Below are 26,266 nucleotides of genomic sequence, written 5' to 3'. Positions count from 1 at the left end.
GACATCCATAGGTCTTAAGTTTGTATCTTTTAGAACATTTTTCTGTGAATTTCATATATCACATTGATTTCTCAGATGTAAAAATGCCTTCCAAAAATTAGCTCCTTTTAATTTACTAGATTTTTTTATTGTTGTCAAGTAATACGGGGGCAATTAGGAGTTGAAGCAATCCGTTTGTAAATAGGACTTGGTTAGTTCTGTGGAACGTCCAGCCTTTGTGCAATAGAGAAACTATTTTGATGGTCTTGCATTCAGCAGTACGGGTCTTTTACCTATTAAGGTACTGATTATAGAAATGTAAAGTTGAGCTTTAGTCATTTAAATTAATATTGGTTATGGGTTGAGTTTGGGATACCAATGAAGGTGAATGTGGATACAAATGAACAATCTGAGCATAGAGTTTTTGGAGGTAAGGAATGCCAGACTGTAATATCACATTGAAATCCCGTCTCATGTCACATTTCACATGATAGAATACTGCACATCGTGAGATTCCAAATAACATTCTGTAATCAAAGGTAGACATCAAATATTTGTCCAAAACAAATGATTTAGATTTTACAAATCAACTTTTCTGTTTAATTCTTTGTGGTTGCAACATGACCATCTCACAACTTTTTTAATTAAGAATTATTTTTGCTGATTATGTTATTATTGCTAATTTAAGTTGGGTTATTAGTACGATGGGAATATTTCAAATCACATAAGCACATTCTGAATTTTGAATAATTGATTATGTTAAAATCATAAGAAGATTATCTGCTCAATGTGAAAGGCTCTTACTGTAGAAGATTTTGTTTCATTAAAGCTGGCGCAGCTGGCAATAATTTAAAAGCTTTCGTATTTTTGATCAAATATGGTGTAATTTATTCTGAGTGAAGTGATAAGATGAAGTTGTGGCCCTTGATAATTTAAAATATTTTCAAATATGTTAATCAGGAGCTATTTTTATGTTTCTGCAGATATGATCAAGGCTGAAGAAGAAAATGGGTATGCTCTACACATTATTACACTTATCTAAGATCAGAAATTGAATTTTGAATCTTATTTTTGAAAATGTGCAAGGGAAGTAAAATTGGTCTATTGTTGGAATCGAAAATCATATTGGAAAGGGCAAAGGGGAAGATTCAGAGTGCAGAATATAGTTCTCAGCATTGTGACAAATGAGTTTGGATGGGTGAATGGCATGACACTTTCTGGTTATCGCCCTGGAGAACAGATCATGTGACCAGCGATCAAGAGCATGAAAGTCATAATTGCCCTCTTGCATCTCAACATACTTGCACGCATTCCTTGAGTCTAATTTTCAAGCTACAGGCAGGGTCGAATACCTCAATTCTCTTCATATGGGTATACAAATAAAAAATTGCCAGGGTTAATCAAGACACATTTATCTTGGTAGATTTGTTTCTTTGTAACTGAAAAATGAAAGCGCATAAGATAACCAAAACAACAGACACATTTAAACAGTTACTTCGGAGTTGGTAATAAAGAAGAAATCTGCATGTTGCTAGCAAATCAAATAATCCCTTAAATATTTAGTGTACTTCATATGCATCTAACTTTTCAATTCTGACACATTGGTGTATGAGTTTGGTATTTCTATTAATTTTTACCGAATAAAGTGACACTGCAAGGTCAGGATGATGTCCTGTCTTTGAAATTGATCATGCAGTATACTAAATTTGTGGATATGCATCACTGAGGTTTATAAAAAATTATGATAGATTAACAGCTTTGCAGTTTTCAATTTGATAGCATTTGTATTTTTCCCATGTTCGTACTTTTAATTCCCAATGACAAACTCCCATGACATGCAGTAAGATAATGATGGAAGTTGTAGAATTTTATGTAGTGTGGAGAAGACAAGATGAGGTGTGGACTTTCCTCACAACAGGCATAGCGTGGCAGGAGAGCGACAAAATGAAATATCCTGAGCTATTTCTGTTTTTTTCTGAGCAGATTTACTCAAGTTATTTAGCAATCCTTCATGAATGAGGCCAAACACACCTATTAAATGATTTTAAGTATAGTGACTGCAACCAAAAGATGGAATTAAGTTGGAATAATCTCAATACAGAAATGCCTCGTTCAAGATATGGTAGCCAAATTATAGAACGCAATTTTGTAGTGTTTGCAGCTGATAAGAAATGTTTGATGCTGGCAAGTAAGAATTTCATTGTTCTATTTTGGACATATGACAATATAACACTCTTGACTTGGTTATCATTTAAAATACCTCGCCCACAAATGTGGCGCTCACAAGCATAATTTATGATCCGGTTTCAATAACGCATACCAGTCATACCAGCAATCACGCATACCAGTCAACTAATACATCGAAGATAGACACAAAATGCAGGAGTAACTCAACGGATCAGTCAGCATCTCTGGAGAAAAGAATCGGGTGATGTTTTGGGTCGAACTCCTTCTTCAGACCTAAACCTTAATCTCGACCTGAAACATTGCTTATTCCTTTTCTCTCGAGATTTCATCTGTCCCACTGAATTACTCCAGCATTTTGTGGTCTATGGTGTAAACCAGTATCTGCAATTTCTTCCTACACACTAATACACCTTCCAATTCAGTTCTTCACAGGCAAATCAGGCCAGGGCGACCAATACAATCTTCGCAGTGAAAAGATTTTAAATGCAGATGAATGCTTTCACTGCATATTCCATAGAGTTTTACTTTGTTTTACTTTTATTGTATAAAATGATCAAATATTGCATTTTAGAAATGTTTAGCATTTCTATATTGTTTAGATATGCTTTTGCTTGTATAATTTCTATAATAGTTTCATGGCTGAATTCCATCTTAAATTATGTAGTTTCTTTAGTCATTTTGTATATCAATAAATAATGGATAGGTTGGTCTTTATTATCTCCCTCACAAATGTATTACCCATAAGCATAAATTCATAATTTAGGAATATTTACACCAAACTTCATAATGTTTTCCTATGATGCTAACTCCATCTTCCTGCTATGAATAAAGGCATTCCAACACATAATGGGAGAGGTTTGCAAGTAGTGGAAGAAGTTCTGCTTTTTAAAGTGCAAAAAATTGTAACTTCTTGCAAGAGCAGCATCAATGCTAGTTTGTTCCATCTATCAAGTGCTCATCATTTTACTTATTCTTTATCTTGCAGAAGACTGTTGCATTGTCTTCACTGTACACACTCTGACCGACCCAGAGAAAACCCATGTGGTCATGGGGAAAACATACACCCTCTGTACAGGCAGCACCCGTAATCAGGATCAAACCCGTGTCTCTGGTGCTGTAAGGCAGCAAGTCTACCGCTGCTCCAGTGTGCCGCCCTAAGTGATATACATGATTCCCTCATCCTGATCTCTGCTCTAGGTTGTGAACAGCTGATTCATTGACATTTTATTGCTCACAACCTCTCAAGCTAAAATCTGCCCATTTCTTCAAACTAGTCCCTATCCATAGAAATCCTATCAGAGACCTTCTGAAAGCCTAGATACACCACATCAACTGTTCTCACTTATCTATTTTGCTAGTTACAAACTCCAAAACAATACCTAGTAGATTTGTTAAACGTGATTTCCATTTCATTAACCCCTGCTCTCACTGTCCACCCTTCTACATCCAAGTGCAGTATTGCCATTTCCATAATTGTAGATTCTAGTAATTTTCTGACCGCTAATATTAGGTTAACTGATATATGATCCCATGTTTTCTCATTCCCTTCTTTAATAAATAGTGACTAATCTGTGAGCACAATTCCAGAATCTACAGAATTTGGATGATAAGAACCCAGTGCATTAACTATTCCTCCACATCAACCTTCTTTAAAGCACTAGAATACTGGTTTTCAATCCAATCGATTTCTCCCCGATGTTAATTACAGTGAGCTCCTCGCTTTCTGTGGATGCATAGTTCCTCATCATTTCCGAGGGGATTTCTGTGTCTTCTACGAGAGACGGGTGCGAATTTTGTGTTTACTTACTCTTGCCATTTCCTCTATATAATCTTTCCTGTCTCAAGGTCAAACAATCCGGCTCCGTAACTGAGGTATGCATTCACCAGTTGGCTTCGCAAGATTTACCTGCAGCATTTCTTAATAGTGCAAGCATATGATCAGGTTTTGAAATGCTCTTGAGACAGATTGTGCTGGTTACGGCCCACTACCTGTAGTTGGTGATATTCATTGAGTTACTTAGCATCCTGTGACTGAAGACATGTTGAATCATAGTGCTGTAAATGTTGTTTGCACTCTGTTCATAGAGTTTTCCAGCAGGGAAATAGGCCTTTTGGCACAACTTGTCCATGCTGATCAAGGTGTCCCATCTTCGCCCCTCCCACCTGCCTGCCTATTTCCCTCTAAAATTTCCTAACCTGTTACTTGCATTCCTGGTCTTTGCTAAGTTATTAAATGAAAGGGTGTTGCTCTTGATGATATAGTAGGAGCAAAGTTAGGATGGTTTTGTTTGTACCTGTCTCCTAAAAAAATCTGTAATTGTAAAATAACAATTTGAGTAGCTTTTGTACATATATTTCTATGTTGTAATTCTGTATTTCAGCTGACCTTGTCTCACATTTCATATTCATGTGAACTATAGAAAAACATTGTTCCTGGAAATTAACCTAAATCTTCTGATGCTTATTTTCAACAGAGTGAAGGATGCTACAGTATCCACTGCAACTGCCTCTGTTCAAGAAGCAACAACGACTACCCCAGTGGAGGTTATCGAGAATGAAGTCACGACTACTGATGAAAACGAAAAGCAGCAAACAGTAGCTGTGGAACAGCCTGAGGTCGAGCCTGTAGAAGTTACATCCCAGCCAGTCGAAGAAATATCGAAGCAGGAAGTTCAAGAGAAGTATGAGCTTTCATCAGTGCTCGCAGTTTCTTGTTATACAAGTGTGATTGAAATATGATGGAGTATAAGAACAAATGGCTATTTAGCAGTGTTTTCTTGTACACTAAAAGGTGCGGTACGCGTAATAACTTGCGCAATGCCATAAAGATGCTGGTACTAAGTACTGTCACAAAAAAAAACACAGCTAAAATCTGATGTGACAGACTTATTTTCTACATGAATATTTATGATGTGAAGATGATGCTGCAGTTGCTGACATGTTTTCTAGTTGTAATGCGAGGTATATTGATCACAGTTTATTAAAATAGCAATTTAAATTCTCATTAAAATCTGTTATTTTTACTGCACTTAAAAAGTCCACTTATTTTAAATCATTTCTGAATTTTGTTTTTTTTTTGTTCATTTTTGTAACATTTTTTCCAGTGATGTTCCTAAAAAAGAGGAGGAGGTGAAGAAAGAGCCAGTCAGGAAAACGTATACCTGGAACACAAAGGAGGAAGCAAAACAAGCATTCAAAGAATTGTTGAAAGAAAAGGTATTGGTTGCGAAATTATACTTTAATCATTGATAAAGCTCCGTCATAATAATCTCTCGTTGCTTTTTTTTATTTTAACACATGCAACGTTTTCACGTTTATTCAGAGATATTTAGTCATCCCACCATGGCCAACAAAGGTGCTGCACTGGTGTATGGCATTGGGCAAATGGGGTTTGAGGCAGACTAGATAATGCTACCTGGGCATGCTAAAATGTGATAAATATGATATGAATTTTTCAATTTGTTATACAACCCAACTAATTGGTTGTATAAAGGAATTAAATCAGGATTAGGATAATGTTTTGGCAGAAATCAAATTAGATGAAAAATTCTGAGATTTATTTCAGATCTTGCATATTTTATCTACTAACCTTTCTAGTCTGATGTATAATGAAAGTATTTGCATTTAATCTGAAGTGTTTGCTATTTCTTTAGGGTGTTCTGTCAAATGCATCATGGGAGCAAGCAATGAAAATGATTATAAATGACCCTAGGTATAGGTAAGTATCTAAAAATGTCTATTTAAACATTTGAGACCTTCTGCTCAGTATTAATCATCATGTCCACTTAAAAGAAACTAAAGTTCTCTAACTCTTGTAGAAATAAGCGAAATATTTTTTTAAATGCATTCACAGTGGAATATAAATGAATCGGTGAGCTCTTACGATTTCTGTTCCCCGGTGCCGACAATACATTGACAGTGTTGAAACAAACCCATTCTTTTGAGTGGGTTTTTTCATTTCTAGTTTGACAGGATCTTGCCAGCACAGATTATCACAGGCTAATAATGAGGGCTTGTTTATATAATTGTCTCTTCTTCCTTTACATAAAGGTAAGTGTCTCAGTCCTAAAAACTTTAGTTTCCAATATTGTTTTATGATCTGGAAATAAACAGAGCATTCTCTAGCAATGTATTTCATGTATTTTGATTGATACTTTATTATCACAAGCTATGCAAAGAAAAGGTATTAATTTTAGTCACCAAAGGCCCTTCGTTGTTATTGGAATTTACACCAGATCCCTCGTTGTTCTAGGCAGTGCATTCTCGACTGACCTACAGCACCCACTGTGGGCCCGTCCGACATTTGGAAACATTCTACTGGGACAATGGACAATTTTACCAAGTTAATTAATCTACAAACCTGTACGTCCTTGGAGTGTAGGAAGAAACTCACGCGGTCACAGGAAGAACATACAAACTCCGTGCAGCCCCCATCCCCACCCCCCCTAGTCAGAATTTAACCTGGGTCTCTGGTGCTGTAAGGCAGCAGCTGTTCTGTTGTGCCACTGTGCCGCTTATTTTCAGTGCTTACGTGACTAAAGTATAAGATGTTCTATTTTAATTATTTTGCGTTTTCATCATTAATTATTTTGCTGTTGTTTACCAATTGTAACTACTCTTTTGAACCTTGCAGTGCTTTACCAAAGCTCAGTGAGAAGAAGCAAGCATTTAATGCCTACAAAATACAGACGGAGAAAGAAGAGAAGGAAGAAGCCAGACTCCGCTACAAGGAGGCAAAAGAAAACTTCCAGCGATTCCTTGAAAACCATGAAAAAATGACATCCACAACCAGATATAGGTGCAGTAGTTTCTACTGAGAATATGTAAACATTCAACAATGAATCAAAGGGTTCAGAAAAGATTTACGTGGATGTTGCCAGGATTAGAGGGTGTGAGCTATAGAGAGAGATTGAGTAGGCTGGGTCTCAATTCCATGGAGCACAGGAGGATGAGTGGTGATCTTATAGAGGTGTACAAATTCATGAAAGGAATAGATCAGGATTAGACTGCACAGTTTCTTGCCCAGAGTAGAGGAATCAAGGACCAGAGGACATAGGTTGAAGGTAAGGGGGAAAAGATTTAATAGGATTCCGAGGGGTAAATTAATCACACAAAGGGTGGTGGGTGTATGGAACAAGCTAGCAATGGAGGTAGTTGAGGCTATCCCATCATTCAGATAAATGAATAGGACAGGTTTGGTGGGATATGGACCAAGCGCAGGCAAGTGGAACTAGTGTAGCTGGGACATTGTTGGCCGGTGTGGGCAAGTTAGGCCGAAGGGTCTGTTCCACACTTACTCTGTGACTCTAACCACTTTAACTTATCCAATTTACCAATCAGCCCTCTTATTTAAACCAGTGGTGTGCAAGCATTGTCTTGAAAAATATGCATTTGTTTCTTACAAATTCTGGTTGACAGGTTTTGGACATGTTCTGCTTTTGTTAGAAAAGTTGTTTAATGACTGTGTCAAGAGTGTTTAATTATAATCTGCACCGGAAATGGAGCAATAAAATTCTTGCTGGTTGCTGCTTTAAAGGCTCTTAACACTATAACACACCAAATAAATATACAATAAATCTGAATTTACTTTCATTCTCTCCTTGTGAATAATCCTTGCAGTGAGCCAGAGATTGATCAGGCATTTGCGTGTGCCATAGGGGAAGACCTTGACACTTGCTCTCAGCCTGCTGATCCTGAGGTTCTGCCTCCTCTACGCCCTGATGGTCTTTCAAAGGCCTTTTTAATGAACATATCTGGTAATCACAGATATTTGTATACAATTTAAATAATTTAAAGCTATAACACATTTACTAAAGGTCATTAGAAATTGATAACCAAAAAAGTAAGTTAAAAATAAACCACTTGTCTGCAGTTGGCATTTTTATCAAAACTGACCCCATTCAAATGTTTCACATTGGACTCACTTGCAGTGGCGTTTGATTACCAGCTGCTCTTTGAATTAGGGATTTAATGTACAGGATGGGCGGGTTTGTAGGTTAATTGGCTTCGGTAGATTGTCCCTCGTGTATAGGATGCAGAAGTGGGATAACATGGAACTGGTGTAAACGGGTGATCGTTGGTCAGCGCGGACTCGGTGGGCGGAAGTGCCTGTTGCCATGCTGCATCTCTAAACTAAACTAAAGGAGTGAGAGAATGTCCCAAAAGAAAGACATTGTGGTAGTTCCACTGAGAACTGTAAACCAGAGATCAAGATGTTTTGGGCTTATTGTCGATCTCAAATTACGTAATTAACCACATTATTGAGGGAGTGCAGCGTTGCTATTGATGGAGTGCAGCGTAGGTTTACAAGGTTAATTCCAGCGATGGCGGGTCTGTCATATGCTGAGAGAATGGAGCAGCTGGGCTTGTACATTCTGGAGTTTAGAAGGATGAGAGGGCATCTCATTGAAAGATTGTTAAGCGCTTGGACACGCTAGAGGCGGGAAACATGTTCCCGATGTTGGGGGAGTCCAGAACCAGGGGCCACAGTTTAAGAAGAAGGAGTAAGCCATTTAGAATGGAGACGAGGAAACACGGTTTCTCACAGAGAGTGGTGTCTGTGGAATTCTCTGCCTCCTCAGGTGGAGGCAGGTTCTCTGGATGCTTTCAAGAGAGAGCTAGATAGGGCTCTTTAAAATAATCAGGGGATATGGGGAGAAGGCAGTAACGGGGTACTGATTGGGGATGATCAGCCATGATCTCATTGAATGGCGGTGCTGGTTCGAAGGGCCTACTCCTGCACCTATTGTCTATTGTCTATTATTGGAATCTCAATCAATCAATCAATCAGTTTTATTTGTCACTTGCACGTAAAGTGCAAGTGAAATGAATTTGCCAACAGCGATACAATGAAAAAGAACACACAAAACACAATAAAAAATTTAACACATATATGCCACATATATACAGATTACCTTCCCTGAAGGAGATTTGAGAACCAAATTGGTATTTATGACAACGTTGTTGGTGTTCCAGATTTATTCAATTAATAAAATTTAAATTCCCCAGCTGTTGTGATGAGATATGATTTCATCTCTAGATCAATAATGTAGTCTTTTGGCTATCGGTAGTAACTTAATCCAATTTGGGTCGTATTGTTCAACTGATTACTGCAGAAAACTGAATGGATATTTCTTATCGAGTGGAACTTGCATGTTTTAAAAAACAAAACATATTTTATTGTTTCAGAAAAGCTGAACAAATGTTTGGAGAAACTGAAGTATGGACTGCGGTTCCAGAGCGTGACCGGCAGGAAATCTATGAAGATGTTTTGTTTTTCCTGGCTAAAAAAGAAAAGGTTTGATTATTTATGAAGTTGTGAAGTAAGAAAAGGCTGCTTGAGATTAGTACATTCCATGTTTCACCAATCATTGAAATGGATTCCTTTTTAATTTAAGGAACAAGCAAGGCAGCTTCGGAAAAGAAATACTCAGGCACTAAAGAACATACTTGACAACATGGCAAATGTCACTTACAGCACTACATGGTCAGAAGCACAACAGTACCTGATGGATAATCCAACTTTTGCAGAAGATGAAGAGCTACAAAGTAAGTTCAATGGTCAGAGCAAATTGTATGAGTGGAAAGAAAAGTCATGCAACTGTGGTAGGAATTGGATTGGCAGATTGACGTGTGGGTAGAATTGATTAATATACTTTTGAGTAGTTAAAAATTGCAGAACAATTTGCAAACATTTGTTCAGTATTTTGTGGATAAGAACGTTGTTTTACGTTTACAGCAATGTGTATGGTTAGGAAACAACCATTTAACATGTAACAGTATTTCTCAGGGTGAATCAACACCATTTTGATGAAACTCTCCTGCCGGGCTCATTACATGTTAAATAATAGAACCAGCAAGCGATAGACAGAACAATGGATGGCACATTGGCGCAGGTGGTAGAGCTGCTGCATTATTGCACCAGTGACCAGGTTCGATCTGACTTCCGATTCCACCTGTGGAATTTGTACGCTCTCAAGACATGCCAGCGTTTCTTTTAAGTGATCCAGATTCCACCCACGTTCCAAAGGTATGCAAGTTGTATGATCAATTGGCAACTGTTGAGTATCTCTGTATGTAGGTGAGTTGGAGAATCAGAGTGGGAGTTGATGGGAGTCAGTGGAGAATAGGATTTGCTTATTGGGAAAATTAATGGGAATTGGAAATGTCATCGAGTTGTTGGGCTGAATGGTCTCCATCTGTGTCATAAGGAAATATGAATATGAAGCTAAGTAATCAAGTGATCGTAAACTAGATCAAAGCTGGGTGCTCCAGTCATGATTGGTGATGAGACATAGAAACATAGAAAATAGGTGCAGGAGTAGGCCATTCGGCCCTTCGAGCCTGCACCGCCATTCAATATGATCATGGCTGATCATCCAACTCAGTATCCTGTTCCTGCCTTCTCTCCATACCCCCTGATCCCTTTAGCCACAAGGGCCACATCTAACTCCCTCTTCAATATAGCCAATGAACTGGCCTCAACTACCTTCTGCAGCAGAGAATTCCAGAGATTCACCACTCTCTGTGTGAAAAAAGATTTCCTCATCTCGGTCCTAAAAGATTTCCCCCTTATCCTTAATCTATGACCCCTTGTTCTGGACTTCCCCAACATCGGGAACAATCTTCCTGCATCTAGCCTGTCCAACCCCTTAAGAATGTTGTAAGTCATTATACAGTTATTGGGAGGAGATGAGTCCTTGAATGTCCCCTTCTTTAATGATAACAGACCTTAACAAATGAGTGCACAAGGCTGAAGCGTTTGTAACAATCTTCATTTAGAAGTAATGTATACAATCTCTTGCCTCCTCTTGAAGTCATAAGATCATGTGACATAGGAGCAGATTTGGACCATTCGGCCCATCAAGTCTGCTTCACCATTTGATTATGGCTGATCTAATTTTCCCACTTAACCCCATTCTTCTGTCTTCTCCCTGTAACCTTTGATACCTTTAGTAATCAATAACCCATCAATCTCCGCTTTAAAAATACCCAATGATTTCGCCACCAAATTGTATGTGGCAAAGAATTCCACAGATTCACATTGAGTCTACTCTGCCATTCAATCATGGCTGATCTATCATTCCCTCTCAACCCCATTCTCTTGCCTTATCCAGATAGACCTTGACACCTTTACTAATCCAGAATCAAATTCTGTCTTAAAAATACTCAATGACTTGGCCTCCACAGCTGTTTGTGGCAATAAATTCTACAGATTCACCACCTTTTGGCTGAATAAATCCCTCCCTCCTCCATTCTAAAGGTATGTTTTTCATTCTGAGGTTGTGTCCTCTGGTTCTAGACTCTCCTGCATGTCGGAGAGCCAATTTGATTCACTCCACGTGATCAAAATATAGCTTGGTGCACTTGATAAAGGTTAGGCTGTGGGCTCTAACCTCCAGTTGGATGTGAATAGCTCTGGAAGATTTTTGCTCCAGAACTAATCGCATCCCCAGTTACGTTCTTGCACAGATTCAGTTGAGTCATCTGGCTTGCTAAATAAGAAAAAAAATCCAATCTGCTCAACTATGGTTCCTTAAACCTATTCTTCAATTGTGGCATCAAATGACATTTGCTCACCAATGAAGTGCGGAGTGCTGCTCAGTTTGGCTCCTATTACAATCATCGATTGCAAACTTTACTTTGGCTTGAGTTTAAGCAAAGGCATAGAATTCCATCGGTTAGATGTGAGTGATGGTCTTTTTAAGCCAGTCATAGTGGATCCCCGCAACAATACCCAAGGCCTTGGCGATGCAAGGAACTGCAGATGGTCTAATCTTGAGCAAACCGCGAAGCGCTATAGGAACTCAGCGGGTCAGCCATCATCTATCGAGGGAATGGACAGGTGACATTTAGGGTTAGGGCCTGACTGAAGAAGGGTACCGATCCACCCAAGGCCTAACCATCTTAACCTATTTGATCTTTTAATGCATCGTACGGTTACAAGTAGAAATGATTGCATTATCTAATTCCATTTGTAATTCCTCTAGAGTGAAGCAGTCTAGCCACATGCACAAAGTCTTCATTCATCTTTTCTTACGTTGATAAATGTTAAATCATGTTAACGATGGTCCAACCTTTTATCCTTATTTAGACCTTCCTGAACCTAAAAGGCTTTTATGTTTTAAGGGTTTTTTTGCTCGGCAAGATGAATGCTTCACCAGGCTGCTGAGGCTAGACCATGGGTCACAGTTTCAGAATGAAGTATAGGGCATTTTGGGCTGAGATGGGAAATTTCTTTTCACTAGAAGGTGGTGAATCTTTTGAATTCTCTACTTTGGAGTACTATCGAGTTGGTCATAAGAGTTTATTCAAAACAGATAGATTTCAGGATATTTTCAAAGATGTGGAAATAAAGTAGGAAATTGAGTTGAATTTTTGTGAATGATCAGCCTTGATCTTGATGAATGGCAAGCAAGCTTGAAAGACCAGATTAACTACTCTTGCACCTATTTTTATTTTTATATTGCCATTCAAGCACACCCTTCCTGTATATCTCGGCATCGGTAACCTGAGATTAATGGAGAATTCATTTGATACTAGTCCAAATAAACAAATATTAACAGCTCCGAAGTTCTATATTGTGTGAGCTTCCAATGGTTTTCCATCATCTAGAAGGCACATGCCACAAGTGGGATGGATGCAAGGACTTGTAAGGATGGGAGCAGCCTATTCTTTTACCTCTATGATTCTTTGCTTATCACAAATAATGGCATTGCCACGAGAGAGATTTTTTCATTCACTAACTTTACATAGACCTTGCATACAAATACCCAGTTTGTAACTGCTCTTGTGCCAACACCGATTGTACGCTTTGGATAAAGTTTTACTCCAACACTTTGTCCATTTTTTTGTAAACCAGCATTTGTAGTTCCTTGCACCTATTTTTCCAGAATACCTGCTTGAAAGCATTGGTTGCATAATTTTAAATTCTTATTGAAACTCCAATTTCAAACATTAAATTTACAGTTGTCACCAAATCTTTGTTTCATAGATATGGATAAGGAAGATGCACTTGTTTGTTTTGAAGAGCATATCAGAGCATTAGAGAAAGAGGAAGAGGAGGAGAAGCAACGAGGATTGCTTAGAGAGAGGAGAAGGCAGCGTAAAAATAGAGAAGCATTTCAGGTAAGTGATCAATAAATTTATAGGTGATATCCACCGTGTCAAAAAGTTGTGTTCCTGGGGAAAGGGAAAAAAGCAACTTTTTCAAACAGTTGCATTCTTTTCTGGGTGTACTGTTCTTTATTCAAGTTATAAGCATCATAATTTGGAATGTTCTTAAATTTTATTTTGTTATCCACGTTGACTTGTTAAAATTTATCTTGATCTCGCCCAATAAGGCAAAGCTCATGCCTACATGTCATAATCTATAATAGAAACTGCCACATACAGTAATTATTCCTTTGAAATGTGGTTACAAACCTGGTATCAGCTTCAAATATCATTAATTATAACGTGTTTTCATACGGTAAAAAAAGGCCTGAAAATATAGGATGAATTCCCTCTTTTCATTTTGCAGATATTCTTAGATGAATTGCATGAAAGTGGACATTTGCATTCAATGTCAACTTGGATGGAATTGTATCCTGCGATCAGTGCTGATATTAGATTTTCCAAAATGTTAGGACAACCTGGTAAGATGCATTCAGTTTATCCAAAAATCCCTTGTTCATGACATTAGCTGACTTTTCTGTTCATTAGTATTTCTCAAATAAGATTCATATTTTCTATTATTTATGTTGAAATGTCATTTTTAGGATCTACCCCACTTGATCTCTTCAAATTTTATGTAGAAGATCTAAAGGCACGCTTCCATGATGAGAAGAAGATAATAAAAGATATTTTAAAGGTGATTGCATAATATACGTAATAACATATGTAACGTGGGATTTTATAGAAACATAGACAATAGGTGCAGGAGTAGGCCATTCGGCCCTTCGAGCCTGCACCACCATTCAATATGATCATGGCTGATCATGTATGAAAGTGTGCAGTGGAAGATTTATAACTTACAAAATGGTGAATTTATGTGGCATGTTGATTTCCTTGATCCCAATATTATTATAAAAGTTTCAGCAGAAATTTAAACCAAGTAAATACTGATTAGAGAAATACATTGCGATATTATACGAATTTCTGAATTGAAAGGTAGTGAAATGGGATGATGAAAAACTAGCTGAGATTGGTGAGAAAACAAGTGATTTCTGGAATCTGTAAGTTAACTTTTATCTTAGATCAGGTCGGGGAGTTTCCCCCGCCACTGGTACCATGTAATCCCGTACTACCTGCTCCATGGTCGGATAGTCGGAGACTAAACCATCTCCTCCACCTGGTTTGCCAGGTGAGGAAGGGGCTGTAGACCCCCAGCAGGACCAAAAACAAGACCTGTCAAAGGGCAGATGAGCTTCTAGCGAGCCAACTGCCATCCACACTTCAGTAGAAGTTGCGATCACTGTCGTACATAGCATTGTAAGGCACTGTGCCCGTTGATGTTTTCAACGATGATGATGATTCCTTTATAAGAAAACTTCTTATGATATATTACTACTCCTCATATCTAATATAGGATTTGGTAATGGTTAGGTACACTTTTACAGTATAGGTCTTCCTCAAAACAACATCTCCATACAGGGCAATGATTATTTTGTACTTTTCTTTCCATAGGTAGGATACAAAAGCTTTGTGTATCAATTAATCATCAGCCCAGCACAGTATTAAAGATTGTTATTCCGTTAACTTTGTGAAACGTTCCATGAAGAATTATGCCAATTGCTCCAAATGTGAGGTGGTCCTAAAATGTTCCCTATTATTTTCCCTGTGCAGGATAAAGGATTTGTTGTAGAAGTAAATACAACTTTTGAAGAATTTGGTACAGTCATTAGTTCAGACAAACGAGCTGCCACACTTGATGCTGGTAATATTAAACTCACCTTTAACAGTGTAAGTAGCTATTTAAAGATTGTCTTTTCAATGTAATGTACTGGATTACTAAAGCTGATGTTCCCACAGTACTGATATGTACTAAATGGAGATTTCCAATGCCCTACACTCCACCTTTGTTTTTATTTATTATCCCTTTGATATAGAAGGTCCAAAACTTAATTGGTCCCAAACTTTGCTCTGCTTCTCTCCATGGTCATATGCTCATTACTTTATGCTGCTAACGTGTCACTTACTTACGAAATCCATGCTGCTCCTGCACAAGTACTTCCACACTGCATGTTCTTTTATCAGAGTTTTGTCAAATCCTGAGGATTGGACAGAAACCTCCTTCAAAATGTTGATAATAAAAGCAAAAGTCAAATTTAATGGGCACGATGGCGCAGCAGTAGAGTTGCTGCCTTGCAGCGCCAGAGACCCGGGTTTGATCCTGACTATGGGTGCTGTCTGTACAGAGTTTGTACGTTCTCCCCCGTGACCATGTGGGTTTTCTCTGGGTGCTCCAGTTTTCTCCCACACTCCAAAGATTGGTTAATTGGATAGGTTAATTGGTTTTGGTAAGTTGAGAAATAAAATGTCCAATGTGTATTGGTTATTGTATGGGGTGATCGCTGGTTGGCGCAGACTTGGTGAGCCAAACGGCTTGCTTCCGCGCAGTATCTCTAAAGTCACTAAAGACTAAATAGTAAAAATGTGATTTAGGCAGTAACAAATGTTTTTGTGAAATTATTATTATGCACCATTATCAGAAAGTATTTCACTTTATTTATGAAGATATTTCCAATTGTAGTTGGTATAATTTTTTTTCCGTTGCTTACACCATCGCCCAAAGATTGTTAATTTTCTTTCATTTAAATGGTCTGTCCAGAATGAGATAATCACTTTGATTTCTATTAGTTATTAGAAAAAGCGGAAGCTAGAGAACGTGAAAGAGAGAAAGAAGAAGCCAGGAAATTAAAGCGTAAAGAAACTGCTTTCAAGAGTATGTTAAAACAAGCAACACCTCCTCTTGAACCAGAATCAAATTGGGATGAGGTGTGTATATGCCAATGCCATTGTAAAGCGCACAACAGATTTCAAATTTACAATTATTTTGAAATCTTATGCTTTTTTTGATGTGCAATAAATGTGTTGAGCGCAATAAAGTTTATCATCCTATTATTTATTCCAGGTCCGAGAGAGATTTGTAAATGAGTCTTCTTTTGAAGACATTACGGTAGAATCTGAAAGAAAACGACTTTTCAAGGAATTTCTACAGGTTCTTGAGGTAATCATGGAACACACTGCAGTGCTTTTGCATTTTGTTCATTTTTCTGTAATCTGCCCATTGTTAATAAATGTTTAATTTTTTTTAACTGACCATACAAGGATATCTAAATAATAATTGGCTTGAAATTTGAAACCACAATTTTAATTTTAGTTAATCCACTTGAAACTCATAATTTAATAATTTTAGATCCAAATTACTACAGTTTTGCAGTTTCTTTCATCCCTAAATTAATCGTTGTCTTTCTTCATTTTTTCTGCCCTTTCCTTTCACTGCACTCTTTGTTGAAACTAAATGTTAGATTTACATAGTGTCTGTTGAGAGAAAAGCAGTGTTCTGGGCTACGGGTGTCAAAAATAGTTTATTGTTCTGCAAGTTTGTATTTTATCTAAGCTCTTTTTCACACATTAGCACGAATGCCAGCATCATCATTCAAAGAGCAAAAAACATTCCAAGAAATCTAAAAAACATCACAGGAAGCATTCTCGCTCTCGTTCCGTAAGTGCTTGTAATTTAATTTATTAATCAATGTGTTGTATACTGAACCATTTAACACCCTCGTTATATGCAGAATTTAATGATTTGTTATATTCTGGTCTGTAAATTAACATTATTTTTTGTCAATTCGACAAGCCTCATAAGCTACCTTTCAAGTGACAGTCTGAAGAAGGGTCTCGACCCAAAACGTTGCCTATTTCCTTCGCTCCATAGATGCTGCCTCACCCGCTGAGTTTCTCCAGCATTTTTGTCTACTTTCAAGTGACAGTAATTGTGGAAGTATCATTGGAATGCCTACCACTTCATTTAAAATATATTTGGAGCTAGTAACCTTTGAACGTAAATTATTGGTATTCAACTGCAGAAAATAATTCTGCAGTCAGGGTGACACTGTGCGTAGCGATGGAGTTGCTGCCTTACAGCGCCAGAGACCCAGGTTTAATCCTGACTACGTGTGCTGTCTGTGCAGTTTATACGTTATCCCTGTGACCGCATGGGTTTTCTCCAGCTTATACACTCCAACGAGACGTACAAGTTTGTACAGTGCCCTCCATAACATTTGGGACAAAGACCCATAATTTCTTTATTTGCCTCTGTATTCCACAATTTGAGATGTGTAATAGAAAAAAATCACATGTGGTTGAAGTGCACATTGTCAGATTTTAATAAATTCCATTTTTATACATTTTGGTTTCATCATGTAGAAATTACAGCAGTGTTTATACAGGTGCACAACCTTTTATCCGAAGATCCAAATAACGAAAACCTCCGAATAGCGACATTTTTTCAGTCCTTGAAAAAAGGTCCTTGAAAACGTTCACGGAGGGCGGCCCGCAGAGGTGACAGAGGAACCTCCGGTCGGTCCTCGAAGAAAGGGGAACTAAATCCCCATTCATAAAAGAGAAGGTGAGGGTATATTGCGCGGGAGGGTTAATAATTGACAATATGCTGCTGTCTGCCCTCTGAGTTAAAAAGTTCCCATGGTGGGAACGTTTTAACTCAGCGGGCAGGCAGCAGTAGATTGTCGCTCCCTTCAGTTTCACCCCACCTACACCCCTCTGCTTCCCGGCCATGTGTGTGACCCCTTCCCTCCCCTCTCCAGCTCCCCGCCCATTGCACCGGCGCGGGGGTTTTGCACTGTCTTCACGTCGGCAATGCCAGTCACCGGAGACGTCAGGACCAACGGGACACCGACCCCCAGGCCCACTGCAAGCACGGAGATCCCAGAGACCCACAGCCAGCAGCAGCCCAGCCCCGTTCCAACTCCAGAGGAAAACTGCAAACTAGCGGGAGACATCGGGACGACCAGAAGCCGCTCCCTGATGGGCTGCTACGGCGACAAGTGGCAGTTCGCCCACAGCCCGAGCTGTGCCCCCTCATCGGGACACTGACCCCCAGGCCCACTGCAAGCACGGAGATCCCAGATCAGCAACTCCAGTCCAGCCCCGCTCCAACTCCAGAGGGGCAGCTGCTGCTGGTGCGCAAGGTGCGTCTTGTTCTCGGGCTGTGGGCGACCTGCCACTTGTCGCCGTAGCGGCCCATCGGGGAGCGGATTCCTCTGGAGTTGGGGGTGGGGGGGAGGGGGGTATTGTGCTGTTTGATCGCCCCCTGCTATCCCAGGGACAGGGAGACAGGACGTTCACCGAGGGCGGCCCGCAGAGGTGACAGCGGAACCTCCGGTCGGTCCTCGACGAAAGGGGAACTAAATCCCCATTCATAAAAGAGAAGGTGAGGGTATATTGCGTGGGAGAGTAGGAATCCCAAGACAAAGTTGAGTGAGCGTTCACCGAGGGTGGCCCGCAGAGGTGACAGCGGAACCTCGGGTCGGTCCTGGAAGAAAGGGGAACTAAATCACCTTCATAAAAGAGAAGTGGAGGGTATATTGCCCGGGAGGGTATATCGCCTACCTGGAAGAAACCGGACATTTTTTCCAGGATGTCGTCTGCACACCAAAGCTCACGTTTGGCGCCAAACGCACGTCGCCTCTGCTGCACACGGATATAAGAGTGTGAAAATGTCGCCTTAGGCCGCCTTAGGGCATGTAGCCCCGCTAGGGTGACATGAGTGCGGGAGGTGATTCAATGCTGCGGTCACATTTACAAATTCAGGAATTCATTCAACACACTGCATTTCATACAGACATTTATTCTGCAAGAAAAAAACTACACTGAAGACTCAAACTCGCGACCGAGGAACTGCCGGGATCAAGGCGCAAACTCGCGACCTTGCGGATATGAGCCGGGCACTCTACCACTGAGCCAGCCATTAAAATCTACGCTAAAAAATTTCCATTCCGAAGACCGACAAATTCCAAATTACGAAAAGTGTCTGGTCCCAAGGCTGTCGGATAAAAGGTTGTGCACCTGTACATAGTCCCATCCCCCCCCCCCCCCCCCCCCCCCCATCTCAAGGCACCATAATGTTTGAGACACAGCAATGTCATGTAAATGAAAGTAGTCATGTTTAGTATTTTGTTGCATATCCTTTGCATGCAATGACTGCTTGAAGTCTGTCTGTGGTTCATGTACATCGCCAGTTGCTGGGTGTCTTCTCTGGTGATGCTCTGCCAGGCCTGTATTGCAGCCATCTTTAGATTATGCTTGTTTTCGGGGCTAGTCCCCTTCAATTTTCTCTTCAGTGTATAAAAGGCAGGCTCAATTGGGTTCAGATCGGGTGATTGACTTGGCCACTCAAGTATTGACCATTTTCTAGCTGAAAAACTCCTTTGTTGCTTTAGCAGTATGTTTGGGATAATTGTCTTGCTGTAGAATGAACCGCCGGCCAATGTGGTGTGAGGCATTTGTTTGAACTTGAGCAGATAGGATGTGTCTATACACTTCAGAATTCATTATGCTACTACCATCAGCAGTTGTATCATCAATGAAGATAAGTGAGCCAGTACCTTCAGCAGCCATACATGCCAAGGCCATAACACCCCCACCACCGTGTTTCACAGATGAGGTGGTATGCTTTGGATCTTGGGTAGTTCTGTCTCTCCTCCATACTTTGCTCTTGCCATCCCTCTGATACAAGTTAAGGGCCTGTAGTCCACACATACAGACACACACGTGCACACACGCACGCACACACAGACACGCGCACACACACAGACACACGCAGAGACACTTTTAATAAGTATATGATGATGATATGATGTGGGCGGCACCAAAGAGTGATCACCCCGTACACTAGCATTATCCTACACCCTAGGGACAATTTACAATTTTACCAAAGTCAATTAACTGAGAAACCTGTACGTCTTTATAGTGTGGGAGGACACCGGAGCACCCGGAGAACACCCATGTGGTCACAGGGAAAATGTACAAACTCCGTACAGACGGCATCCGCAGTCAAGATCAAACCTGGGTTTCTGGCGCTGTTAGGCAGCAACTCTACCACTGTAGCACTGGGAGAGATGCTCAAACTAGAACACTTGGATGGGTTCCTGAATGAGAGTTGTTTATTGAAGATAGAGATGAAAAGAAATGTCATCACCAACGTATTTGTTCATCTTTGGAATTCTCCACCCAGAAAGCTCTGGAGGCTCAATCATTAACTATTTTCAAGGGCAAGACACAGATTTTTAGTCTTTAGGGAGTCCAGGTTTCAAAGGATGCCAAGCCACGATCATCTGTGATCTTGTTTGGTTTTGGAGCAGATGCAAAGCGACATGTGACCTACCACCTGTGTTGTTCCACAAAGAAATACGTTGTCTCGAAGTTAGTAAATGGAAAAACAAGCTGCATAAGAGTCTCAAATGTACTGTAAATTTGATGTAAGGAAGAATATTTCCATGAAAGCACTCTGCTGGGAATTCAAATTTACTATACTTGGCTTCCTTTATTGGTGTTAGTCACACCTGGCTGAGCATAGAGTCAGTCATGCCACATGGGATCAAACCCTTTGGCCCACCTCTCCCATGCCGACCAAATTGCCTCATCATTGGCCAATATCTCCCGAAACCTTTCGCAATCCTGTACCTTTCCGTATGTCTTTTCAAGATTGTTATAGTAGCTGCATTTTTAATTGTTACCCTGCCCTACATTATAACTATATAATGGTTATAATGTAGGGCAGGGTAACAATTAAAAATTGTGCTGCTACTATACATTTACCTGTATAGTAGCAGCACCTCGAATGTGACTGTAAGATGAGTTCAGGAGGTGATGAAGACGGGGTTGAGAAACTTGGGGAATAGAGATTTCAAAAAGCCACAGTTCAAATGAAACACTAGAGGGCACAGCTCTAAGGTGAGAAGGGGAAAAGATAATGGAAATGTGCTGGGCAGGTTTTTCACAGACGGTGGTGAGGGCCTGGTTACACAAAAAAGCTGGAGAAACTCAGTGGATGCAGCAGCATCTATGGAGCGAAGGAAATAGGCAACATTTCGGGCCGAAACCCTTCTTCAGGTGAGGGCCTGGAATGCATTGCCAGGAGTGGTGGTGGAGGCAGATACGATAGTGTCGTTTAAGACGTTTTTAGATAGGCACGTGGATTTGCAGGGAATGGAGGGATGTAGATCACATGCATGCAGATGAGATCAGTTCAGCTAGGCATCATGTTCAGCACAAATATTGTGGACCAAAGGGCTCGTTGCTGCGCGATACCGTTCTATGTTCTATACATTATTGTCTATAATTAGAACTGTAAACAGAAAATGTTGGATGTACAGCTGGCTAAGCAGTAATTGGAAGGTAACTGAAAAAGGGTCCCAACCCGAAATGTCACCCATCCTTTTTCTCCATAGATATTGCCTGTCCTGCTGAGTTAGCACTGATCTAGCACTTTGTTTAATTATGGAAGCACGTTGTTAATCCAAACAGCAGTTGTCTGAGCGGTCCCAATATATTTTTCTTTTTTTCTGCATCTTTGCTAACTTGCATCTTGGAAAATGCACTCTGCTGCTATTCTAGTAATCTCTCTACACCCACCCAAGGCAGATCCGTATTTACTCTTGACTCCATTTGTTTTAATAATCGTTTCAAGATCAGTTTATTGGCACATGTACCAATTAAGGTACAATGAAATTCAAATTACCACACAGCCATAATAACAATTTTTTTTTTTTAAAGGAACAAGGCACATAACTACATAAAAGTTAACATAAACATCCACCACAGTGGATTCCCCACGTTCCTCACAGTGATGGAAGGCAATAAGGTTCAATCTCCTTCCTCTTTGTTCTGCCGCAGTCGGGGCAGGCGAACTTTCCGCAGTCGGGGCGATCGAAGCTCCCACAGCCGGCGGTCATAGTTCAAGCGTCGGGCGATCGAAAATCCCGTGTCAGGGCGGTCGAAACTCCTGAGGCTTGGAGTCCCCGAATTCGGTCTCTGATCAGAAACCGCGGGCTCCGTGATGTTAAAGTCCTGCAGGCTCCCACGGTTGGAGCCCCAAAGACGACACCCGACAGGGATCGCGAACTCCGTGATGGTAAGTCCGCAGGCTCCCGCGATGGAGCTCCCGGTCGATCTCCAGCAAAGGCCGCAGTGCGGATGGAGATATGACACGGAAAAAATGTTTCTTTGTCGAGGTAAGAGATTAGAAAAAGTTTCCCCCAACTAACCCAGCCCAACCCCCCCCCCCCCCCCCCCCCCCCCCCCAACAAGCTAAAGAACACTAAAAGACATACTGTTAACACTTACAAAACAGTCACAAAGAAGGAAAGGACAGACAGACTGTTGGCGAGGCAGTCATTGCTTGAGTTGTAAATAGTCAAATCAGAGTCAAGCAGAGTGCTTTGCCTCCTTTAATTTGAAAGCTTGGCTAGTTATGACTTTCAGATGAAACTAAAACAATCAGAATAGTCTTCCAAACTAACTTGGATACCCCAGTTAAATTTATTTATAGAAGAAAAGAATAGACAATAGATGCAGGAGTAGGCCATTCGGACTTCGAGTCAGCGCCGTCATTCAATGTGATCGTGGCTGATCATCCCCATTCAGTACCCCGTTCCTGCCTTCTCCCCATATCGGCACTGTAGGGTGGGACAGTGGCGCAGCTGGTAGAGCTGATGCCTCTCAGGACAAGAGACCAGGGTTCAATCTTGACTTTGCCTGTTGTCTGTATAGAGGTTGCACATTCTGTGACTTTATAGGTTTCCTCAGGTCCTCCAGTTTCCTTCCACGTCCCAAAGACGTGCGGGTTTGTAGGTTAATTGACCCTATGTAAATTGCGGACTCAGTGGGCCATATTGTATCTTTCAACCAATCAATAATTTGTACGTAAATAATTCATTATTTTAATAGGCAATCTGGAAGTACTTGTCTGCAAGAATTGCCAGGTGATTAACATCTTTAAAGCACAATTTATTGCACATTTGGAAAACGGAAGTAATTTTCTACTTGAAACTTCAGATGTGCTAATCTTATTTGGGCGAGATTAAATGAAAGCACCAGAAGCAAATTTGATGTTATACTGGCACCATCAATAGTACCTGCATCTTCTGGTACATTTATTCTATGGCAACTGTGGCAAACTTAGTTAGCAGAATTTGGGTGGACAGAACATCAGGTAAAGATGTGTGCTTTCCACAGCCGTACCATGTAGACCTGAAGCTTGGTTACATTTTATTTCACTCGAGCTGATTTATAAGCTGGAATGAAACAGATGACAGATTATCACCATTATTTCAGAAGCCGATAAAATAGAATCAGCCGTATGCCTATTCATATATGTACCCATGAATTTGTGGCAGTCCATTGGATTTCATCCTACTCAAGGGCTATTAAAAGATTCAAAGTGCTGCAGTAACTCAGTGGGTCAGACAGCATCCCTGAAGAAGATTGATGCGTTCCTGAAACATTTCAAAGGCTTGCAGTATCACTTTCAACTTAAACACTTGGCTTTATTATGCACTTGGTATTATCTTTAGCAGATAGTTTCATTATATGGGTATCTGACCCGTGGCTTCGCAACTGGATTTTACATGGAGTCCGGAGGTAATTTCTGATCATATTTGGCATTTTAGCTTTATTCCAACCATTGCTGGAATTTCTAGTGCAATACCAATCATTTAAATGAAGTCACTGACCTGCATTAATATTATAAATAAAGTAGATAGACACAAAAATCTGGAGTAACTCAGCGGGACAGGCAGCATCTCTGGAGAGAAGGAATGGGTGATGTTTTGGTTCGAGACCCTCCTTCAGAGCATGAAAATATGCCCTTCGGCCCACCCTGCCCACACCCACCAACATGTTCCATCTGCACTAGTCCCACTGTCTGTGTTTAGCTCGTATCTCTCTAAACCTGCCCTATCCATGTACCTGTTGAATTGTTTCTTAAACGTTGCGATAATACCTGTTTCAATTACCTCCTCCAGCAGCTCGTTCCATACACCCACCACCCTTTGTGTGAAAAACGTACCCCATAGGTTCTTATTAAATCTTTCCCCCCCTCATCTTAAACCTCTGGTTCTTGATTTTCCTACTCTGGCAAGATACTCTGTGTGTCTACCCGAAAGATTCATCTCATGATTTTGTAGACAAAATTTTGATTCAAATCATTTTGTTCCTAATTGATCCGGGTTTGTGTTTCAAGGTTTGCTTCAACTCCCGACCAGAAGAATTGCAACTTGTGCTTTTTCATTTTCACATGATAATTAAAGCAGTACCCCCTCCTAAAAATATAGTGCTGCCTTACAAATCCCCTGAGCTGGGTCAAGTAACCCAACTTTGTATCGGTGGCAAAGAATCTAGTCTTCTAACTCCATATTCCTGCTGTTCCAATGCTAAGCATGGGTATTTAATTCTTTAGGGCTCTGAATCAGAAGATGAAGATTATCACCATTCAAAGAAAAAAAAGCGGTCACATTCAAAGTCTCCTTCTGACCGATCGTCTAGTGAAGAATCAGGTAAACCTGATCTGGTTGATTCTTTTGTGTTTAAACTTAAACATTCAGTTCAATTAGGATATTGATTTTTTTTGTCTTTAGAGCGGAGTTATAAAAAGTCTAAAAAGCACAAGAAAAAGGGCAAGAAGAGAAGGCGCAAGTCTGTGAGTCACAGTTCCTTTATATTCTTTGGAAGATCTGCAGAGTAATTTAGTATCAAGGCACTGATTAGCATTTTCTGTACCTAAAGTATATCAATGTATTGCTGATCCTGAATCTGCAATATCTTTGATCACTGTCCTTCAGAATTATCCAGTCTCATTCCTCCCAAACCTTATCATTCTATTCCTACTCAAATTCACGACATCACTGGAACTTCTGACTGACTATGAAACCATAACAGAGGGAAGCTGATGGAAATCTGGAGAGACTAGGTTATAGGGAGAATTGATGGTGAATGGGATTACTCTTGATCAGTATAGATATTATGGGCTGAAATGGCCTCCTCCCATTTTCATGGCTTCTGGAAACTTTAAAAATCATTAATGCATATTGCAAGCAATAGCAATCTCAATATTGGTCCTTGCAGAACATCATTAGTTACCAGGCGTCCAGCCAGAAAAGTGTCTGTCTTCCATGATCAAGCCAATTTTTCTATCAAATTTGACAACCCATTGTGTATTCCATTTATCTTCCAAACCAGACTACCATGAGAGATCTTGTCACAACTGTACTAAAGTACAAGTAAACAACATCCACACCCCTATCCTCATCATTTAACTTCGTCATTTTTTCAGAAAACTCAGATCAAACTTTGAAAATCAAGAGAAATTTCCCTCTCTCTTTAATATCAACCTAGCCGACCCTAATCTCATAAGTACCTATTAAGGACCTCTTCCACTTTCTCTGGCTCCGTGCATAAATTGCTCCCTTTAGTTGATCTATCCTTTCCCAAGTTACATTAGTGCTCTTAAAAGCATATAAATGCTTTGGGATTTCTCCTCAATCTTACTTGCCAAGGGCATTTCAGGGCCTTTGAGCCCTCCTAAAGTTTTGCTTCCTTTGTATTTCTCAAAGGCCTTGTCTACTTTCATCTTTCTGCACCTTACATCTTTTGACTACACTTACAATATCTCCTGTCATCCAATATTCCCAAATCTTACCATCCTCATAGGAACATGCTGGTCTTGAATTCTAACCAACAGACCTTTAAAGGCCTTTAAAACCAGTCTGAAGACTGGTTCCAACCCTAAATGTCACCTATTCCTTTTCTCCGGAGATGCTGCCTGACCCGCTGAGTTACTCCAGCATTTTATGTCTACTATACCTTTAAAACCATCCCACATGTCAAATGTAGATTTTCTTGGGCAATGTTTCTGATTGCAAGCACCCTCTTGGTGAAAAATAAATTCCTCAGATTCTCCTTATGCCACTTGTCACCTTAAATCTATGCCCTCAAGTATTAAGCATTTCTGCCATGGGGAGAGGTTTCTAATTATCAACTCTCGTAATATGTCTCTCGTAATATTGTGTACTTCTAACAAGTCTCCCTCAGCCTTCCC

General features: G+C 40.2%; 1 protein-coding gene across 2 annotated transcripts in view; it reads left to right on the top strand.

Moving 5' to 3' along the window:
• prpf40a (PRP40 pre-mRNA processing factor 40 homolog A) overlaps positions 1 to 26,266 on the top strand; it is a 52,631-nt gene that overhangs the window by 20,818 nt on the left and 5,547 nt on the right. For both annotated transcript variants that reach the window (XM_055638077.1, XM_055638075.1), the window contains exons 11-26: positions 963 to 990; positions 4,641 to 4,847; positions 5,271 to 5,382; positions 5,820 to 5,884; positions 6,800 to 6,964; positions 9,355 to 9,463; positions 9,564 to 9,714; positions 13,160 to 13,293; positions 13,688 to 13,802; positions 13,926 to 14,017; positions 14,992 to 15,108; positions 16,006 to 16,143; positions 16,280 to 16,375; positions 16,787 to 16,873; positions 24,629 to 24,725; positions 24,807 to 24,868. In XM_055638077.1, coding sequence (XP_055494052.1) covers positions 963 to 990; positions 4,641 to 4,847; positions 5,271 to 5,382; positions 5,820 to 5,884; positions 6,800 to 6,964; positions 9,355 to 9,463; positions 9,564 to 9,714; positions 13,160 to 13,293; positions 13,688 to 13,802; positions 13,926 to 14,017; positions 14,992 to 15,108; positions 16,006 to 16,143; positions 16,280 to 16,375; positions 16,787 to 16,873; positions 24,629 to 24,725; positions 24,807 to 24,868 — 1,775 coding nt within the window. The remainder of the gene's footprint in view (positions 1 to 962; positions 991 to 4,640; positions 4,848 to 5,270; positions 5,383 to 5,819; positions 5,885 to 6,799; positions 6,965 to 9,354; positions 9,464 to 9,563; positions 9,715 to 13,159; positions 13,294 to 13,687; positions 13,803 to 13,925; positions 14,018 to 14,991; positions 15,109 to 16,005; positions 16,144 to 16,279; positions 16,376 to 16,786; positions 16,874 to 24,628; positions 24,726 to 24,806; positions 24,869 to 26,266) is intronic.

Source organism: Leucoraja erinacea, chromosome 7 (genome assembly GCF_028641065.1).
Source record: "Leucoraja erinacea ecotype New England chromosome 7, Leri_hhj_1, whole genome shotgun sequence".
In the NCBI taxonomy this organism is placed as follows: domain Eukaryota; kingdom Metazoa; phylum Chordata; class Chondrichthyes; order Rajiformes; family Rajidae; genus Leucoraja; species Leucoraja erinaceus.
This window is presented reverse-complemented; position numbering and strand designations above follow the sequence as displayed.